At 28.1% G+C, this 16,412-nt stretch overlaps 4 protein-coding genes across 4 annotated transcripts; 2 read left to right on the forward strand and 2 right to left on the reverse strand.

The window, feature by feature from the left end:
- Positions 1-1,160: 1,160 nt before the first annotated feature.
- On the reverse strand, positions 1,161-6,263 carry LOC110658192 (origin of replication complex subunit 5). Its single transcript, XM_021815707.2, has 6 exons — positions 6,013-6,263; positions 4,606-5,468; positions 4,103-4,513; positions 3,626-3,938; positions 3,322-3,428; positions 1,161-1,528 (listed from the first exon to the last, which is right to left on the reverse strand). The coding sequence occupies exons 2-5, from the start codon at positions 5,436-5,438 to the stop codon at positions 3,378-3,380; spliced, it is 1,608 nt and encodes a 535-aa protein (XP_021671399.2). The 5' UTR covers positions 5,439-5,468; positions 6,013-6,263; the 3' UTR covers positions 1,161-1,528; positions 3,322-3,377.
- Positions 1,354-2,063, forward strand: LOC110658193 (uncharacterized protein PAM68-like). Its single transcript, XM_021815708.2, has one exon. The coding sequence runs from the start codon at positions 1,354-1,356 to the stop codon at positions 1,897-1,899; it is 546 nt and encodes a 181-aa protein (XP_021671400.2). The 3' UTR covers positions 1,900-2,063.
- A 2,826-nt stretch (positions 6,264-9,089) lies between the features above and the next one.
- Positions 9,090-11,299, forward strand: LOC110658143 (probable polygalacturonase). The gene is made up of 6 exons (XM_021815627.2): positions 9,090-9,150; positions 9,457-9,798; positions 9,898-10,018; positions 10,117-10,291; positions 10,379-10,449; positions 10,536-11,299. Exons 1-6 carry the CDS (start codon positions 9,118-9,120, stop codon positions 11,234-11,236), a joined length of 1,443 nt encoding a protein of 480 aa, XP_021671319.1. The 5' UTR covers positions 9,090-9,117; the 3' UTR covers positions 11,237-11,299.
- A 925-nt stretch (positions 11,300-12,224) lies between these two features.
- LOC110658141 ((S)-8-oxocitronellyl enol synthase CYC2-like) lies at positions 12,225-13,518 on the reverse strand. Its single transcript, XM_021815626.2, has 2 exons — positions 13,480-13,518; positions 12,225-13,364 (listed from the first exon to the last, which is right to left on the reverse strand). The coding sequence occupies exons 1-2, from the start codon at positions 13,516-13,518 to the stop codon at positions 12,225-12,227; spliced, it is 1,179 nt and encodes a 392-aa protein (XP_021671318.2).
- Between the last annotated feature and the right edge of the window lie 2,894 nt (positions 13,519-16,412).

Consider the following 16,412-nt stretch of genomic DNA (forward strand, 5'->3'; position numbering starts at 1 on the left):
AAATCACCCGTAAAAATATGTATAGATAGTTTTTTATTGGCTAAGTGTTTATATGTGCTAGCGGAGGCAAGAAATTTCCTGGTCCGTGTTGTGTTGTCGTTGGAAAAGGATGCCATTTGCCCTGGGATAAATTTCAATAATTGTTCATAAATTTATATAGTTATAACACTACAGTTTTTTAATTTTAAAATGTAACATAAAACCCCCTAAACTTTCAAATTTTATACAGTAAAATCCCTTTGACTTTCAATTATTGATTTTTCAGTTAAAAACTGATGTGAATAACTTCCGCATGACGCTTAGTTAACATTTATCTCTCATTTCTTATGCAAAGTGCAAAATTATTCTCTTTATGCATGAAAAATTATTCTGTTTATAGAGAGAAAAATAATTCAATTTACACCTGATTTGAGAGAAAAAAGAGAAATATTAACTAAACTCTATGCTAAAACTATCCACGTTAACGTCTAACTGAAAAACTTCTAATTAGATATTAGAAGAATTTTACTGTGTAAAATTTAAAAGTTGATGGAATTTTATGTTATATTTTTAAGTTGAGGGGCTGTAATATTACAACTAGATAAATTCAGAGACAGTTGTCAAAATTTATTCTTTGCCTTGCGTGCTGTTATACAACATGACGCTTTGATGCTCAACAAAGGAATGTTTTCTCTCCATGTTGTCGAACTACATGCCGTTTCTTTAACGGACGTTGCGCCTCCCTTTGCTAAGCCCCCTTCCATTCAATAGTTATTGGACCCATTGAGGCCACTCTGGTTATTTTATTATTTGTTAAAGAGGTCCTAACCTTTTTTTATTTTTTAACACCAAGGGGTCCTTTTCAATCAGTTGAAAAATACTTCTTTTTTATGGATTAAAAAAACCGTTTTTTCCTCTAATTTGCCTAACCTACAATAATTTAATCATTTAAATTAAAAATAATCTTAATTCACAATTTAATGCTCTTCATATAATATTTTATTTATTTCTTATGAATTAAAAAATAAATATACGGATGTTTTCAAAAAAATAAAATAAATATACGGATTCTCAGTTCTTACCTATATTATGTATGAGTCTTATCCTATAATATATACGTTATGTATTAAATTCAAAAAATATTATATAATATCAAAAAAAAAAAAGAGACATCAAGAATCTTCCAAAAAAGAATATCATATCATAATAAGTAAACCAAGAAATATCTCAGGAAATTAACAGCACGCCAACCACCATACGTTTAGGTTCGGATAAGATAACCAGCCATGAGAAGTTAATAACAGACACATATGGGGCTGATGAAAAGCAAAATATAGCTTAAAAAACCATGAATGCTCGTTTTTTTTTACCAGTATGAATGCTCTTGTTTGTTCACACAGATCACCACTCTACCTCGCAAAACCTTCTCCATGGAACTCAAAAGCCCCTTCTCTCCTCCCCACAAGCTTGCAAAACCCAAACAGTAATCCATCAAGAACATGTCAACTGCAGGCAAATGCCAAAGGCTTCGGCGCCAGCAGCAAACCACCTGCCACAGAAGACAGGACCACCCACAACAACATTAAACAGAACAGCAATAGTGACGAAGATGAAGAAATACCAAACGAGGTTTTTAATAGGATCATAAAGAGAATCTTGGTCTCTGTGGGTGCACCTATGGCCCTTGGCTTGGCATTCTTGATGTTTTTTGGAGCGGCGAAAGAGCAAGGTATCTGGGATGTGCCTTTATGGATACCATTTACGACAACTTTCTTGACTTTTGGGACATCTGCGCTTGGGATTGCTTATGGGGCTTTATCTACAAGTTTGGATCCTAACAAGAGGGGTTCGTTACTCGGGCTTGAAGAGGCCCAGCAGAATTGGGTTGAGATGTGGAAAGAAGAAGATGAGAGCAAGTAGTGAGGAGGGCAATCAATGATTTCCACGTATCTCAATGGTGGGTTTTTTTTTTGTAAATTTTTAATCCTGTTATCTAGTATTATGACGGGTCAACTTTTTTATTTAATAATTATTAAATTTTAGATATGCATCACACCTAATACCGATTTAAAGTTTGTTGTTCAGTGGCATTTGTCAAATGAAAGATTTACAGTATGAATGTTAGTGGTTAACTATTTTAGTGGTATTTATTATCATTTTTTTTTAATAAGATTCCATGCAGCATATATAGGATAATTGAAAAGTTTACTAGATATAAATAATTTTATAAAATAAAAAGAAAATTCATTTAAATAATTGCTACTGTAGTTATAATTAATCGAAATAAAATGATTAAAAAACTGTCTTGCATTACAATTTCCTAACGTACTGGGAATATAGATTAATTATTTTAATTATTTAATTATTAAATTTGCATTAATTTTTACTTTCTTTTTAAACCAAATTTAATCACTTTATTTATGCATCAATATTATATTATCAAAATATCATATTTTCATCTCATTAAACGAAATGTATAACAATAAAAAATTGTTGATCTATTATAGAAATATTTCCTGCACCTTTTTTATTTTTATCTTTTGCTATAAACACTATTTTAAAATAGTAGTAGTAATAATAATAATAATAATAATAATAATAATAATTATTATTATTATTATTATTATTATTAAAACAAATATTAAAAAATAATATCTATAAAGTTTTTTTATAGTATATATTTAATGTCGTTAGTCTAGTAAATGTATAAATTTGATTTATAAGTAATAAATAAGTAAATTTCATTTGCTGTTAAATTATGATGTAATTTACAATATATTTAATTTTAATAATTAAACAATATTTTAAAACAAAGTGCATATACATTATTTTTATATATTAAACCTATTAATATAAGAATAGTGTTAGTTGCATCTAGAAGAGTTAATTAATTTTTTTTTTTACCTATTATTACTATTATCTTCTTTTATGATTAGACTATATAATTAAATTTTTTTATTCTAAAATTATATTTTATTTGATGCATCATAATAAATAAATAATAAATATTATATTATTAATATTAGTCTACCTTAAACTAAACCATATAAACATAACTAATATGTAATATAATGATTAATAAATGATTAAAATTTTATTACAATTGAATTGACTAATAATTTTAATAATTATTGATAGATAATAATTTCGTTTATAAAATATACGTATAATATTTTATATTATTGTAAAATAGAATTAAATATATTTTCAATGTGAATATTTTTTATTTATTAATTAAATTAACATGATAAATGGATTTTAGAGCTTGTTTCATAATCATGATGCTATGTTGATGAACTGAATATGCACAAATTACAGTCATAAAAAATGAGGCACCCTCACCTCTCAAGCTTCTGTATGTTTGATCTCTGAAGAATGCTTAATGACCACATTTGACATTATCTTCTGTACAAGTAGTTTGGCAGAGGGAACTTCAGGCTCCTAGCTACCTACAATCGATTTCAAAAAAGTAGTGAAATACATTAAATAAAAGAAGGGAACATCAGGCTCCTGCTATTTGCATACTAGTTAAAATATATATGTACAAGATAATCCAATCAGATAACAGGCTAAGGGAGGCGAAAATCGTGATGTTAGACCCTGAATAATATTATATAAAATTCAATGTGGAAACCAAAAATACTACCTTCAAAGCCATATCTTCAGTAATCGTAGACCGATACCGAGTTGAACCCTCCAAAGGGCAGCTTCCTCCTTTAATAATAAAATTAGCATTGCAGAGGCTGGACAATTGCATTAGAACATCAGACATGAACCCACTATCCCCACTTTCAAATCTTAGCACATCATTGTCATATTCTTCATCAAGTGGACCTTCAGCTACTGACGATATACATTGAAATATAGCTAATAACCTCTCCAATGGGAAAGTTCCAGGTCCTTTCACAAGTAATTCCTGTTCTGCAGCTTCCTTCTGCTCCATTGATTTTACAGAAGCCCTGTGCAGGAAAATTTCCAAACAAAATATAATCTTTACTAGGGTAGCAAGGTAAAATGAGCTACTAGCTATTTTTTGACATTTGACATGAACCTGATCTTACCATTAAAAAAGAAATAGAAAGCCACTTATATAAATAGTAACCAACATTGCTTTAGCACTTACTTTCTCTTACGTTTGTAACTATCTGAACCCACAGTTGAATCAAACAAAGATGCATCGAGAGTAGCTGGGTTTCTTGAAGCCAGGAATGCTGAAATAAGAAGATACTTTGCAGAAGTAGACATATGAAAATCTAACTCAGCAAAATATTCACTGCTTCTTATGCTACTTTTCCGCTTTTTCTCCTTGTTGGATTCAACTTCAAGGAGAGGCCAAGAGTGAACCTCGAATATCTCATTCAAAGAAAGGGCAATGTGTGGTTGAAAATGACTGAACAACCTTCTCTTCATCTCTTCATTGGGTACATGTTCCAAGTCATTCAAGGGTTCACAATATTTTCTAAACAATGATGAAAAGGTAGTAGATAAATCATCTACTCGTCTGGTAACTCTACAAAATGGTTTGAGGACAACACTGTTGAGAAAATGCAAGAATATTCAGTGATTGGTTAATATAAAGCAAAGATCAAAAGAAAGAACCAGACAGAAAGCAAATTGTGTTCTTACTCAAGAAAGGATGAGTAGAGCTTTTGATTTGCTTGGTTTCTCAAGAAAATTTGGCGAAGATCTTCTTCTGTGTATTCAGGAAAATAAACAGGAATGGGCTCCACATATCCCACATTGGAGTAATATGTATCAGGTGAAGTATTGCTAATATATATGAGTCCCACTTCAGGCATCTTCAAAATATCATAAAGGTTAAACATAAAAGGTAATATAGTAGAACTTTTATCCCAATCGCGAACAAGCTCCAAATTGTCAAGTATCAAGTAGACCATACTTCCATTGGGCTGCCCAGCCAACTTATTAGAGCTCAATTTCCTTGTGTTCACTTTGAGATCATTGATGACACTCAGCAAAGATTCATGGAGAAAATTAACAAAATCAGATGGCTTTTCACAGCGTTTTGAACTTGAATAGCCATTGACTGCATTCTTTTTATAAAGCAACAACTGATTTAAAATGGATTCAAAAAAGAGGCAAGGACTATAACAAGTCCGGTAGCTTGCATAAACGAAAGGGCGATTGAGATGTCTAAAAATTTGGAGAATAATACTGGTTTTTCCAGTTGAAGCACCTCCATAAATAAATATAGGAAGCATGGGGGCGTTCAAGGGACCCAAAAGATGTACTATCTGAGAAATCTGGACACCTCTAGTGGGAAAACTAGATAGCAGATCGTCATAGCTAAGGTGATCCCCTCCAAAAATGAGATCTTTGAGGTTGGGAGCGTACGATTCACTTATTTTTGTTTTCTCAGCCTCATTGCCTGTAGCAGCAGAGGAAGAAAAGGACCGAGTTGTTCTTCTTGTAATTTGTTGAATGTCCTCTTCACCCATTTCTTTAAAATTGAGCAGGAATCATATTTTCTGGGGAAATAAAACACTTTCATGAAGCACCAAATACTTATGGTAACAACATTTAACAGAATCAAATCTATAAACAGAAATTGAGATCAAAAGCAAATTACCAAATGCTTAAAAATAAAATAAGAAACAAAATTGCCTGATAGCGATTACGACTTTTTAGTTTTTTATTCTTCACATACTTGTTTTGCTTTTCAGTTGAATCTTCAGCTACAGTTTAGGTTCTATCATCAAAGATGAACAGCTTGAACATGTAGGAAATCAGAGAGGGACTATGTTCTGTTATTGTGGTTGCAAATTGTATTTATGGAAGAAAGTTGAAAGAACTTAAGGCAAGAAATGTTAAGCTACTGCAACATGGAGAAATCAAAGAGCCTAAAACAGTCATGGAAAGACAAATAGCATTTACAATAAAACAAAAGAGAAACATAATCGAAACGGGATTAGATGGAAAATACACACTGAAAGTATAGTTTTTGGGTTAATAAATGCTGAAATTTATAAATGGAATAGAAGCATTGTATAAAGGGAAGAAAAAGATAGATACCAGATGAAGAATTGGCAGAGGAAATTGCCTGAGAATAAAGACTGATGAAGAATTGGCAGAGGAAATTGCCTGAGAAGAGAGAAATAGCACTCCGTGGCAGCAATTATGGAATCAAAACCCTAATTTCGTAACTGAAGTGTTGGATAGACATTTGAGAAGAAATATAAGGAAAGCAAAATGTGATATAAATTTTTCCCGCCGATGGGCTCGAACCCATAAGGTCTACATTTGTCCACAACTTGGCTAGAAGCAAAATAAAATAATTTTTAAATTATAAATTTTTTTTTTTTTTTTAATACAGACAGTTCAAAGGGATCCCCTTCGAATCACCGAAATGAAAATAATTTCCAAAATAAAAATGATTTTTAACAAAGACGGCTCAAGGGGACCCCTTTAAACCATCAAAATGAAAATAATTTTTAAATATAAAAATAATTCTTAGCAGGGACCGCTCAAGATGCATTATTGCCAAAATTACTGTGATATATTATTCGAGATATAAATAACATGTGAAGATACACTTATTATTCAATTACTAAGGCTCTGTGATGAGTACTTGTATGGATTATATATAAATAATAATTATGTCAAAATTATTTTAATTTTAATAGTAGTTAATTTATTTATATTTTACCTTAATAAAAAAAGACTTTAAGCAGATTTTTAAAGTCATCGATGTGGTTGACATATAATTGAGGTTATATGTTGGGCATGTCTAATGAATTGACCTTTCGGGATAAAATTATAATTATTTAATATTGGTCAATGACTTAAATGTACATGTATTCTACCTCAAAAAAAAAAAGAAAAAAAATTAAGGCGAAATAAAATATTTTTGTATTTTCTAATATTTAGACATTAAGAAAAAATGAATCAATAAAAATAACTTTTTTATCAAAATAAAAATTAAATTATTTTTTATTTTTTAAATTTCAATAATTAATAATAGTAAATATTTTTTTAAAAAACATTTTCAAACAAACGAGCCTAAAAACCTAGACAAGTCCTTGTAATTCTATTCGCATAATACCTAATATAAAGTACTTCTTATAAAGAGATTATCAAAACTAAGAGATACTATTGAGAATGAAAATATAAGAAGTTCGTGATCTGAGTGTGGTAATTTGATGAAATTTTGGTACTTAATTATCACCAGTGTTAAAAATTTTGAAAGCTTCTATATTAACAAATTTTGAATTAATTAATAATGCTTTTTATTAATAGAAGTGCTCGAGACGCACTTCTAGAGCCTTTACGCCTGGAACTAAGTCTGACTGTTGATGAAGATAATGCGAAATGCGCAAGACTGAAGGAAGAGAGCATCTGGTGGTGCGTTGAAATGGAACGGGCAGATGAAGGGACGATTGAGAGAGTTGTAAAAGTGCTGGGTGATTCATGAGTTGCGAAGGGAGTGAAGGCTTGGCGCTCTGGGCAATGGCCGTACATGCAGAGGGATGTGATTTGTGTTTTTAGCTCGAGGGAATGCCCTCTTTGTTTTATGGGAAGAAGGCTTTTCTTTCTCTAATTTTTTTTAGCAGTTAAAAAACTTAATTATTTTGTTCGCAGGCTGTGTAAATTATTATTTTTTATTTAATAATATAATTTAATATATTTTTTTATATTTTATATTTTTATAATCATTTTATAAATATTAACGATAAAGTTCTTAATTAATTATAAATTTATTTTGAATATTAATAAACAAATAAATGGATTAATATATTATTTTTATTATTTTTAAACCATTTAACTTATACCAATAAAAAAATAAATAAAGTAAAAAATAATATGACGTGTAATAATTTTTTAAATATTTTTATTAAAAATATAAAATTTAAATATAATAAGAAATTTTTTAAAAAATAAATGTTTAAATTTTATAAATAATTTTTAGTGAATTAATTATTTTTAACTACATTTTTATTAACTTAAAAGAGAGTGAATTAGTTTTTTAAAAATTTATAAAAATACTGTTAAAATGATTATTCACTTTTAAATATGTAATGATTAGTAGAAATTTAAAAATTTTAAATTTTTTAAAAATATAATAAAAAAATTTAAATAACTGTTATTATTTTTGTATAAGATAAAATTTTAATAGTTGAAATTTGAAAATTTTTAAATAAAACATTAACATTTAATATGATAAGTTAATTATTATATAACAAACTATAAAAATAAAAATAAAAAATAAAAAATTGTGCCACATACCTTTTTTAGATTCCTTTATTTGAATAGAAGCTTCAATGTATATATGTAATTTAAAAAAAAAATAATTCACTCTATTTTTAATTTAATAAAATGCAATTAAAATTATTAATTTCTAAAAATATTATAATTAGTAGAAATTTAAAAATTTTAAATATTTTTAAAAATATAGTAAAAAAATTTAAATAATTAATATATTTTTGTATGAGATAAGATTTTAATAGTTTGAAATTCAAAAATTTTTAGATAAAAAATTTATTTTTAATGTGATAAGTTAATTATTATATAACAAAATATAAAAACAAAAATTGTGTCATATTTTATTTGTTTAGGTGACACATTGCTGTAAAGTCTTTTTAAAACTTGACTTTAATATATATATATAGAGTAATTTTATAGTATTAATATATGGAAAATAAATTATTTATAAAAATACTAAATCAATTATAATTCATAAAACAACAAGTCTACTAAAAATTACAAAACAATTTACAATTAAAAAAAAAACTATTTTTAAAATATCGATAAAAATAAATTTTTATGAAACTGTCGTTACTTATCATTTTATAATTGATATATCAATTTCATTGAAATATGTATATATACATAAAAGAGAAATTAGAATTACCATTCCATGATATAATCTCCGGATCTTTTGAGTTTAAACTCCATGAAGACGTGAGACCCGAAAATCATGCTAATTTGAGTTAACGGTGATCTTTAGCATTTTTCAGTTTTCAAGTCCAAAAATAAAGCTACCATAATTAGTTCATTTCCCATATTTATCCCATTACCTTTTTTTAAGGATTTCTCATTTTGGCTTGAGTTCTTCCCCAATTATTTAATAACCCAAATTAAAAAATAAAAAACTCCATCTGTTTCACCGTTCAGATAAAAATGTCTTTGTGCTCAAAATCCTTTCGGATCAATGTAGTTTCTTTTCTCTTTTCTTCTGTACTTTTTAAAAAAAATATTTTTTCGAGTATGATGTTCTTACTGTGTTTCCAATCACTGAAAGAAAATCGTTTTGCTAAAGAAAAAAAAAAACCCAATTTTTATTCACTTTTTTCTGTCTTTTTTTTTCCCCTTAAAAAAGGGTAAATTTTCTATTATATTGGCTTAACTTTTCATTTTGCACTTGTGCTAATTGAAAATTTGAAATATAGAAATGGAATTAAAATTGATGAAGGGACTAACTTGTCTCTTTTATTTACCTATTAATTTAATTTTGTACAGGTTTTTGAAATTTTCTCCATCATTGTCTTAGTGGGATCATTTAGTCTCAGAATTGGAGAGAGCAAAAATGTTCAAGTTCTAAAAAAGGATAGCAAAATCGACTACTCTGCTTTAAATTGTCGGAAGCACAGTGCATTGTTGACAGATTTTGGAGGAGTTGGCGATGGAAAAACATTGAACACAAAGGCATTTCAATCTGCCATTGCCAATCTAAGCCAATATGCTTCGGAAGGCGGAGCAGAGCTTATCGTACCACCAGGGAAATGGTTAACTGGAAGCTTCAATCTCACTAGCCATTTCACCCTTTTTCTCCACAAGGGTGCTGTTATTCTTGCTTCTCAGGTACTATTCCAGATTTACTTTTTGCCCTTCTTCTTGTGATTTAGGATTATTGTATGTAATAGGAACATATTTTATAAACTTGAAGGATCATATGTGCAGAATGAGTCAGACTGGCCTCTTATCGCTCCATTGCCTTCTTATGGGATAGATCAAAATCTAACTGATGGAAGATTCTCCAGCCTCATCTTTGGAATGAACCTCACTGATGTTGTTATTACTGGTAATAATCACACATTATGAATGTCATTTCTCCACAATTAACTTTGTGCCAAAGTTAATGCTATCCATTGGAATTCTATTTTTTTTTCTTGTCATCAGGTAACAATGGCACAATTGATGGGCAGGGTGCTCCATGGTGGGACAAGTTCAAGAACGGTCTATATAAGGCAACCCGACCATTTCTGATTGAGCTCATGTACACTAATGAACTCCAAATATCAAATATTACTTTAACCAATTCTCCATTTTGGCACGTCCATCCTGTGTATTGCAGGTTTGTTGATGTTTATTATGAGCAGATTATATAACAATTGCTGATTTCTTCATATGATGAGGTTCTGATGAAATTTGCAACATATAGTAATGTCGTGGTCCAAGGGGTGACGATTCTTGCACCAGTTGAAGTCCCCAATACAGATGGTATTAACCCAGGTTAGAATATATTTTCATTACCAGTTGGCTGCTATATGTTCTTTTGGACTTGTATATGGTTGCCAAATTACAATCCTGTTATTCAGATTCATGCACAAATGTTCGGATAGAAGATGTTTACATTGTCTCGGGAGATGACTGCATTGCAGTTAAAAGTGGGTGGGACCAGTATGGAATTAAAGTTGGAATGCCCACACAACACCTCATTATAAGAAGGCTAACCTGCATTTCCCCAGATAGCGCTACCATAGCTCTTGGAAGTGAGATGTCTGGAGGACTTCAAGATGTTAGAATAGAGGACATCACAGCCATCAATACCGAATCTGCTGTTAGAATCAAAACTGCACCTGGAAGAGGAGGCTATATTAAAGACATATTTGTGAGAAGGATGACCTTGAAGACTATGAAATATGTTTTCTGGGTTTCAGGTGCTTATAAAACACACCCAGATGACGGCTATGATCCAAACGCACTAGCTGAGATTAAAAATATAAACTACAGAGACATTGTAGCCGAGAATGTGACTATCCCAGGATCACTTACTGGATATGCTAATGATCCTTTTACTGGTTTCTGCATTTCTAATGTGACTATGACATTGAGTGAAGAAGCAGCAAAAGAGTTGTCATGGAACTGCACTGACATAAAGGGAGTTTCAAAGAATGTGACTCCTAAGCCATGCAATTTGTTGACTGAGCAAGCCACCGATTGCTCTTTCCCAGAGGATAAGCTGCCAATTGAAACCATTCAAATGAAAACTTGTTCTGCTAAGGAAGTTTTCCTGTAAGTGTACTCTAATTGAAATATAATATAATTATAAAAGAAATGATTGGTTGGTAGAGTTCAATACTCACTCATGTTGTAGGTATAAATGTATTTTATAAAATTTTATGAAATATATATATATATATATATATATTATAAAAAATATAAAAATTTAGAATTATAGATACACAGATCTCTTTAAGCAATGCCTATTTCTATTCCAATCCAAATTTAATAAGCGATGACCATTGCCAATAATAATTTTATTTTCTTCTCTCATCTTAACTTTCAATAAATTTTAATTAATATAGAAACGACATTAACATTTATATTCTTATTTAGCTAAAATAATTTAATTTTATTAAAGCATTATTAAAAATAAAATTAAAATGTTGGAACTTAAAACTCTCATAAGAGTATTTGGGAATTGTAGGACTTCGCCATAATAATTCGCATTATCACATATTTATTTTAGTAACATTATATTCCTATTGAATTAGGAATATGATTTTCTATTGCTCTAGGAATATATTAATAGTTATGAAATATTAATTTTCATTGATTTATTAATATATTAGGTGAATAGTTGTTATGAATTTATATTAACAAAGGAATAGTTAATAGAAATATAATTAATAAATAATATTAATCTTAATCAAATAAGGGTACTCTTCATAATTGATCTTAATTTCAACTAATAGGTGCAAGGTAAAAATATATGTACGAAACTCTTTGGTGAAAGCCACGCCTAGGCTTCAACAAGCATGTAAGACATCCAACTGTTTATTCATCATGAAAGAGTAGGTGATAGAGTAAAACTACAACCATTCCAGATACTGCTTATTTAAACAAGAAGCTGCCTATTCATAGTCCAAGTCCACATAAGACTTTATTACAATCTCTTCAATGCATTACGCTAATAACAACAATAGCACACTAGCCAAATGATACCAAATAGGAATGTGATTCATGATGCTTACAACAAGTAAGAAACTTCAAGCAATCATCAATCAAGGAACTATTTTGTAAGCTTTTATTTTATCAATCCAATGTACCAAAGACTTTTTCGAGTTTCTAAACCCTACAAATCCATGTTCTTTGCTCTTGTTCATAGTATCCAAGTGCGAAACTTCTAATTGGAAAACCACGTCCAGAAGCCACCAGGTTGCAACTTCCTCCAATCTTGTGGGGAATAACTGCTTCTCTTTCACAATCTCATCCCATATTGGCCCCATGTCTTTCATCATCTCAGCTAAGCTCAATCTCTTGTCACCCTCCTCTTCTATCCCATAATTCTCAATCTCAAACTGCTCTGCTAAGACATTCCACAAATGCTTCCACTTGAACACATCCCCATTACTGCAATTGAAAGCTTCATTCTTTGCATTAGGATCCACCGCTGCCCATATCTGATGCTCGGCAATCAAATCTGCATCTGATGCATCGCAATACCCATCCCACGCAACATGATTTCCAGGAAATATTAATGGAAGCCCTTGATGCTTACAAATTGCTGCATATACACATAAAGTCCCAAGTGTATTCATCAAGCTAAACGGTGAGAAACCAAATATCATTCCAGGTCTATGAATTGACCATGTCAAGCCTTCCTTCTTACGGACTTGATCAAACAACAGATCTTCCAGTGTATAATAAAAGTTGATAACATTAAGCCTTGGGAGATCCTCATGCAATGGATATTCATTAGGTGCAATATTGCCTATAGACTCGAAAGAACCCATATAATGCTTGCGTCCTGTTAGCAAGCAAATGTGTTGCAGGTTTCTTGCATTTAGAATCACTGCATTGAGAACATTTTGAAGCATGGAGCCATTCACTAAACAATTCTCGGCTTCTGCGGATTTTCTTGCCCAAGTAACATAAAAGATGTGGGTTACATCAGTAAGAATGGAAAGCTTTTCGTGTGTTTCTTGTTCATTAGAGATGTCGCATTGGATATATTCAATGAGATGATTGGCCTGCCAGATTGGCCGGGGGCGGCGAGCCACACCATAGACCTTCCAGGGGCCACCTGGAGTGTCTGCAAATGGCAAGATCTCGGCCAAACTGCTGCCAACGATACCAGTGACTCCAATAATAAGGGCCACACTCTGGTACTTGGGGGGTACATCATCTTGTTCGAATGTTTTCTATTACATAGAATGAATGATCAAAATGAAAGCAAAAATTATGACCATTAGAATATTGTGAATTGAACAAGAATTATGACTAAATTTTACAGAAAAGGAAAATTTTTTGACTTGCCTTTGTTGCTTCTACGGCTCTTGCCCACCACCAACTCATCGCTTAGGATGCAGAGCGGAGGAGATAACTGATGCAAAAAAGTGGTGGGGAAAGGCAAATTATATAATGCTCCGGTGCATTAAAAATCAATGTATTTAAGAAATAATTACTACTTAGCATATTAATCTCTTCTATAATAGAATTGCTAAAAAATAAAATTGATAAGAATGGTATTAATAAGTCTTTGTAAGGTAATAATAATTGCGTAGAAAGAATTATTATTTAATAAAAAGTAATTATTAATTAGCATATTAATTTTTTATGAATTTTATAAGTTAACGGAAAATAAAAGTTAATATAAGAATGGTGCTAATAATTCTTTACAAGGCAATAATAATTATATAAAGAATTATTATTTAATAAAAAATAATCATTAATTAGCATATTAATCTCTTCATTAATAGTAAATTATTAAAAAGAATGATATTAATAATGTTTTGCAAGTCAATAATAATTGTATATAGAATGAATTATTATTTAATAAGAAATAATCATTAATTAGTATTAATCTCTTCATTAATTACTTAGTAAAATAATAAAAAATGAAAGATGATAAGAATGGTATTAATAATGCTTTGAAAGGCAATATTAAATATATAGAAAGAGTTATTATAATAAGAAATAATTACTAATTAGTATATTAATTTTTTATTAATTAACAAATTACTCTTTTTATAGAAAGTTTCATGTGGCAATATTAGACTCTTTCTATAAAAGGATTAATTTACAAATTAATGAAAAATTAATACACTAATTAGTAATTGTTTATATATATATATATATATATATATATATATATATAATCACTTTAACAAAACAACCTTTTTGTTGGAAAAAAAATAACCACTAAAACTCCATATTTCATCATAAAAGATTTAGTGATGAAAAATAAAATTGCCACTAGTTCGCCATGAATATCATTTTACAACGCAGTATTCATGGTGAACTAGTGGCAATTTTATTTTTCATCACTAAACCTTTTATGATGAAATATGGAGTTTTAGTGGTTATTTTTTTTCCAACAAAAAGGTTGTTTTGTTAAAGTGATTGCACGTTATTTTATATATATATATATATATATATATATATATATATATATATATATATATATATTCGCGATTAAATTTTTTGTATATAATTTTTTGTTATTTTTTATAGATGATATAATATTATCATGATATTATAAATATTATATTTAATTATCTAAACTAAATTATTAATTTTAATATTATTTTAATTAATTATATAAATAAAATTTTTATTAATTTAAAATTGTTATATTTATTATTGAATCATATTTTTAGGAAAGTTTTGTGTTATATATTATAATAAAATAATTATAAATTTAATTATAATATAATAAAAAATGATATAATTATAAGTTTTAAAAGTATAAATGAGTGAAGTTGATTAAAAATTAAAATAAATTAATAAAAATTAAGTTAGTTTATTGAATTAAATTTATTCAAATTTTGTTGTTTTACTTTTTGTAAAAGAAAAGTTTGATTTGGTTATTATATATTTTTTATAATTTAAAATAATATTAATTTGCATAATGGGGTTTCATAACTAAATTAATATGAAAGAATTTTTTTTTATAAAATTAGAAAATAGGATAATTTTTAAAATGCATTTTATAGAGTAATTACTATTATAAAATTTTTATTTTTATTATATTGATATCTTTAAATTTATATTATCATATTGTTTAATACAAATAATTTTAAAATCTATTTAATATATTTAATAAATATTTTTATTTTTTAAATCATAGGTTATATTATATATGTTATAAATACATTATAAAATTATGTGTATATAAATTTAATCATACATTTTTAATTAATTCATATTAATTATATAATTAATATTTTGAGGTAGTTAAATTGTTTTTTTTTTCTTTTGGTGTCTTCCCCTCCGTTTTATTATTTTAAAAATCTAAACACATAACAATTTAAAAGTAATATATAAAATATAATTAGATTTTTTTATAATTCATGGTCAAAATTAACAATTTAACTAAGATTTGCTAATAAATTAAAAATAAAAAATATATCCATGCACATAAGGATATTAATATAGTATAATTAATCTATATTTAAATTAAATAGATCTAAAAAAAATTAAAGTCTCATATAATTATATGTAAAATGCACTTTTTATATAAAACTAATATTAATCATCCCAAATATCATACGATGGATCAATATTAAATATAAAAAAAAAAAATTAATTTATCTTAACTTATAATTTAATTAATTTAATTTTAATAATTATTATTTATTTTAGTAGAATTTTCTTTTGACTTAAATTTGTTGTAATTATTTTAAACTAATAATAATAATAATAATAAAAGAAGGTAACCATGGCCATTAATTTAAGACTATGGTTTTGAGATAATCACCAACAGAAGGGTCACGGCCATTAAATTGGACATTTGCCAAAAAATAATTATGACGCTGAAAGTATCTGTTTTCAAACTTAGCGGACAATTTTAATGGCATTTTCTTTTAATATATACCAAGCATTTTCTTTTTCTTAAGCATTCTTTTTTACAACTAAATGTTTTTAATTTTTTTTTTTTTATTTGCTCTGTTTAAGTAAAAGATAGTGACTTGTGGAAGAATTATCCTTAAAAGCAACCTCACCATGTCTTTTACTAATATTTTATTACCAATTTTATTATTATTTTCTAACATAATTTAGACTTGATTATCGCCAACTAATTATTAATTTGTGACTTAATTAATAAAATTACATTAATTAATTATTTTTATAAATAAAAATTATTTCCTTTAATTTTTTTTCTTTAAATCATTTAAGTTATATATTTATGATATTATTACTCCAGTATCACCTTATTTGATTTTATAAAATTTTCCCCTCTGTTTAAT

Source organism: Hevea brasiliensis, chromosome 17, assembly GCF_030052815.1.
Source record: "Hevea brasiliensis isolate MT/VB/25A 57/8 chromosome 17, ASM3005281v1, whole genome shotgun sequence".
NCBI classification, from domain to species: Eukaryota; Viridiplantae; Streptophyta; class Magnoliopsida; order Malpighiales; family Euphorbiaceae; genus Hevea; species Hevea brasiliensis.

What these genes read in the sequence shown, in the direction of transcription:
- LOC110658193 (XM_021815708.2), top strand. Translation starts at nt 1,354, where the DNA reads ATGAATGCTCTTGTTTGTTCACACAGATCACCACTCTACCTCGCAAAA.
- LOC110658192 (XM_021815707.2), bottom strand. Translation starts at nt 5,438, where the DNA reads ATGGGTGAAGAGGACATTCAACAAATTACAAGAAGAACAACTCGGTCC. An exon ending in AGTTACAAACGTAAGAGAAA is followed by an intron (nt 3,939 to 4,102) that starts GTAAGTGCTAAA and finishes TTTCCTGCACAG; the next exon opens with GGCTTCTGTAAAATCAATGG. An exon ending in CTGAAGATATGGCTTTGAAG is followed by an intron (nt 3,429 to 3,625) that starts GTAGTATTTTTG and finishes AATCGATTGTAG; the next exon opens with GTAGCTAGGAGCCTGAAGTT.
- LOC110658143 (XM_021815627.2), top strand. Translation starts at nt 9,118, where the DNA reads ATGTCTTTGTGCTCAAAATCCTTTCGGATCAAT. An exon ending in CAAAATCCTTTCGGATCAAT is followed by an intron (nt 9,151 to 9,456) that starts GTAGTTTCTTTT and finishes AATTTTGTACAG; the next exon opens with GTTTTTGAAATTTTCTCCAT. An exon ending in TACAGATGGTATTAACCCAG is followed by an intron (nt 10,450 to 10,535) that starts GTTAGAATATAT and finishes CCTGTTATTCAG; the next exon opens with ATTCATGCACAAATGTTCGG.
- LOC110658141 (XM_021815626.2), bottom strand. Translation starts at nt 13,518, where the DNA reads ATGAGTTGGTGGTGGGCAAGAGCCGTAGAAGCAACAAAG. An exon ending in GAGCCGTAGAAGCAACAAAG is followed by an intron (nt 13,365 to 13,479) that starts GCAAGTCAAAAA and finishes TCTATGTAATAG; the next exon opens with AAAACATTCGAACAAGATGA.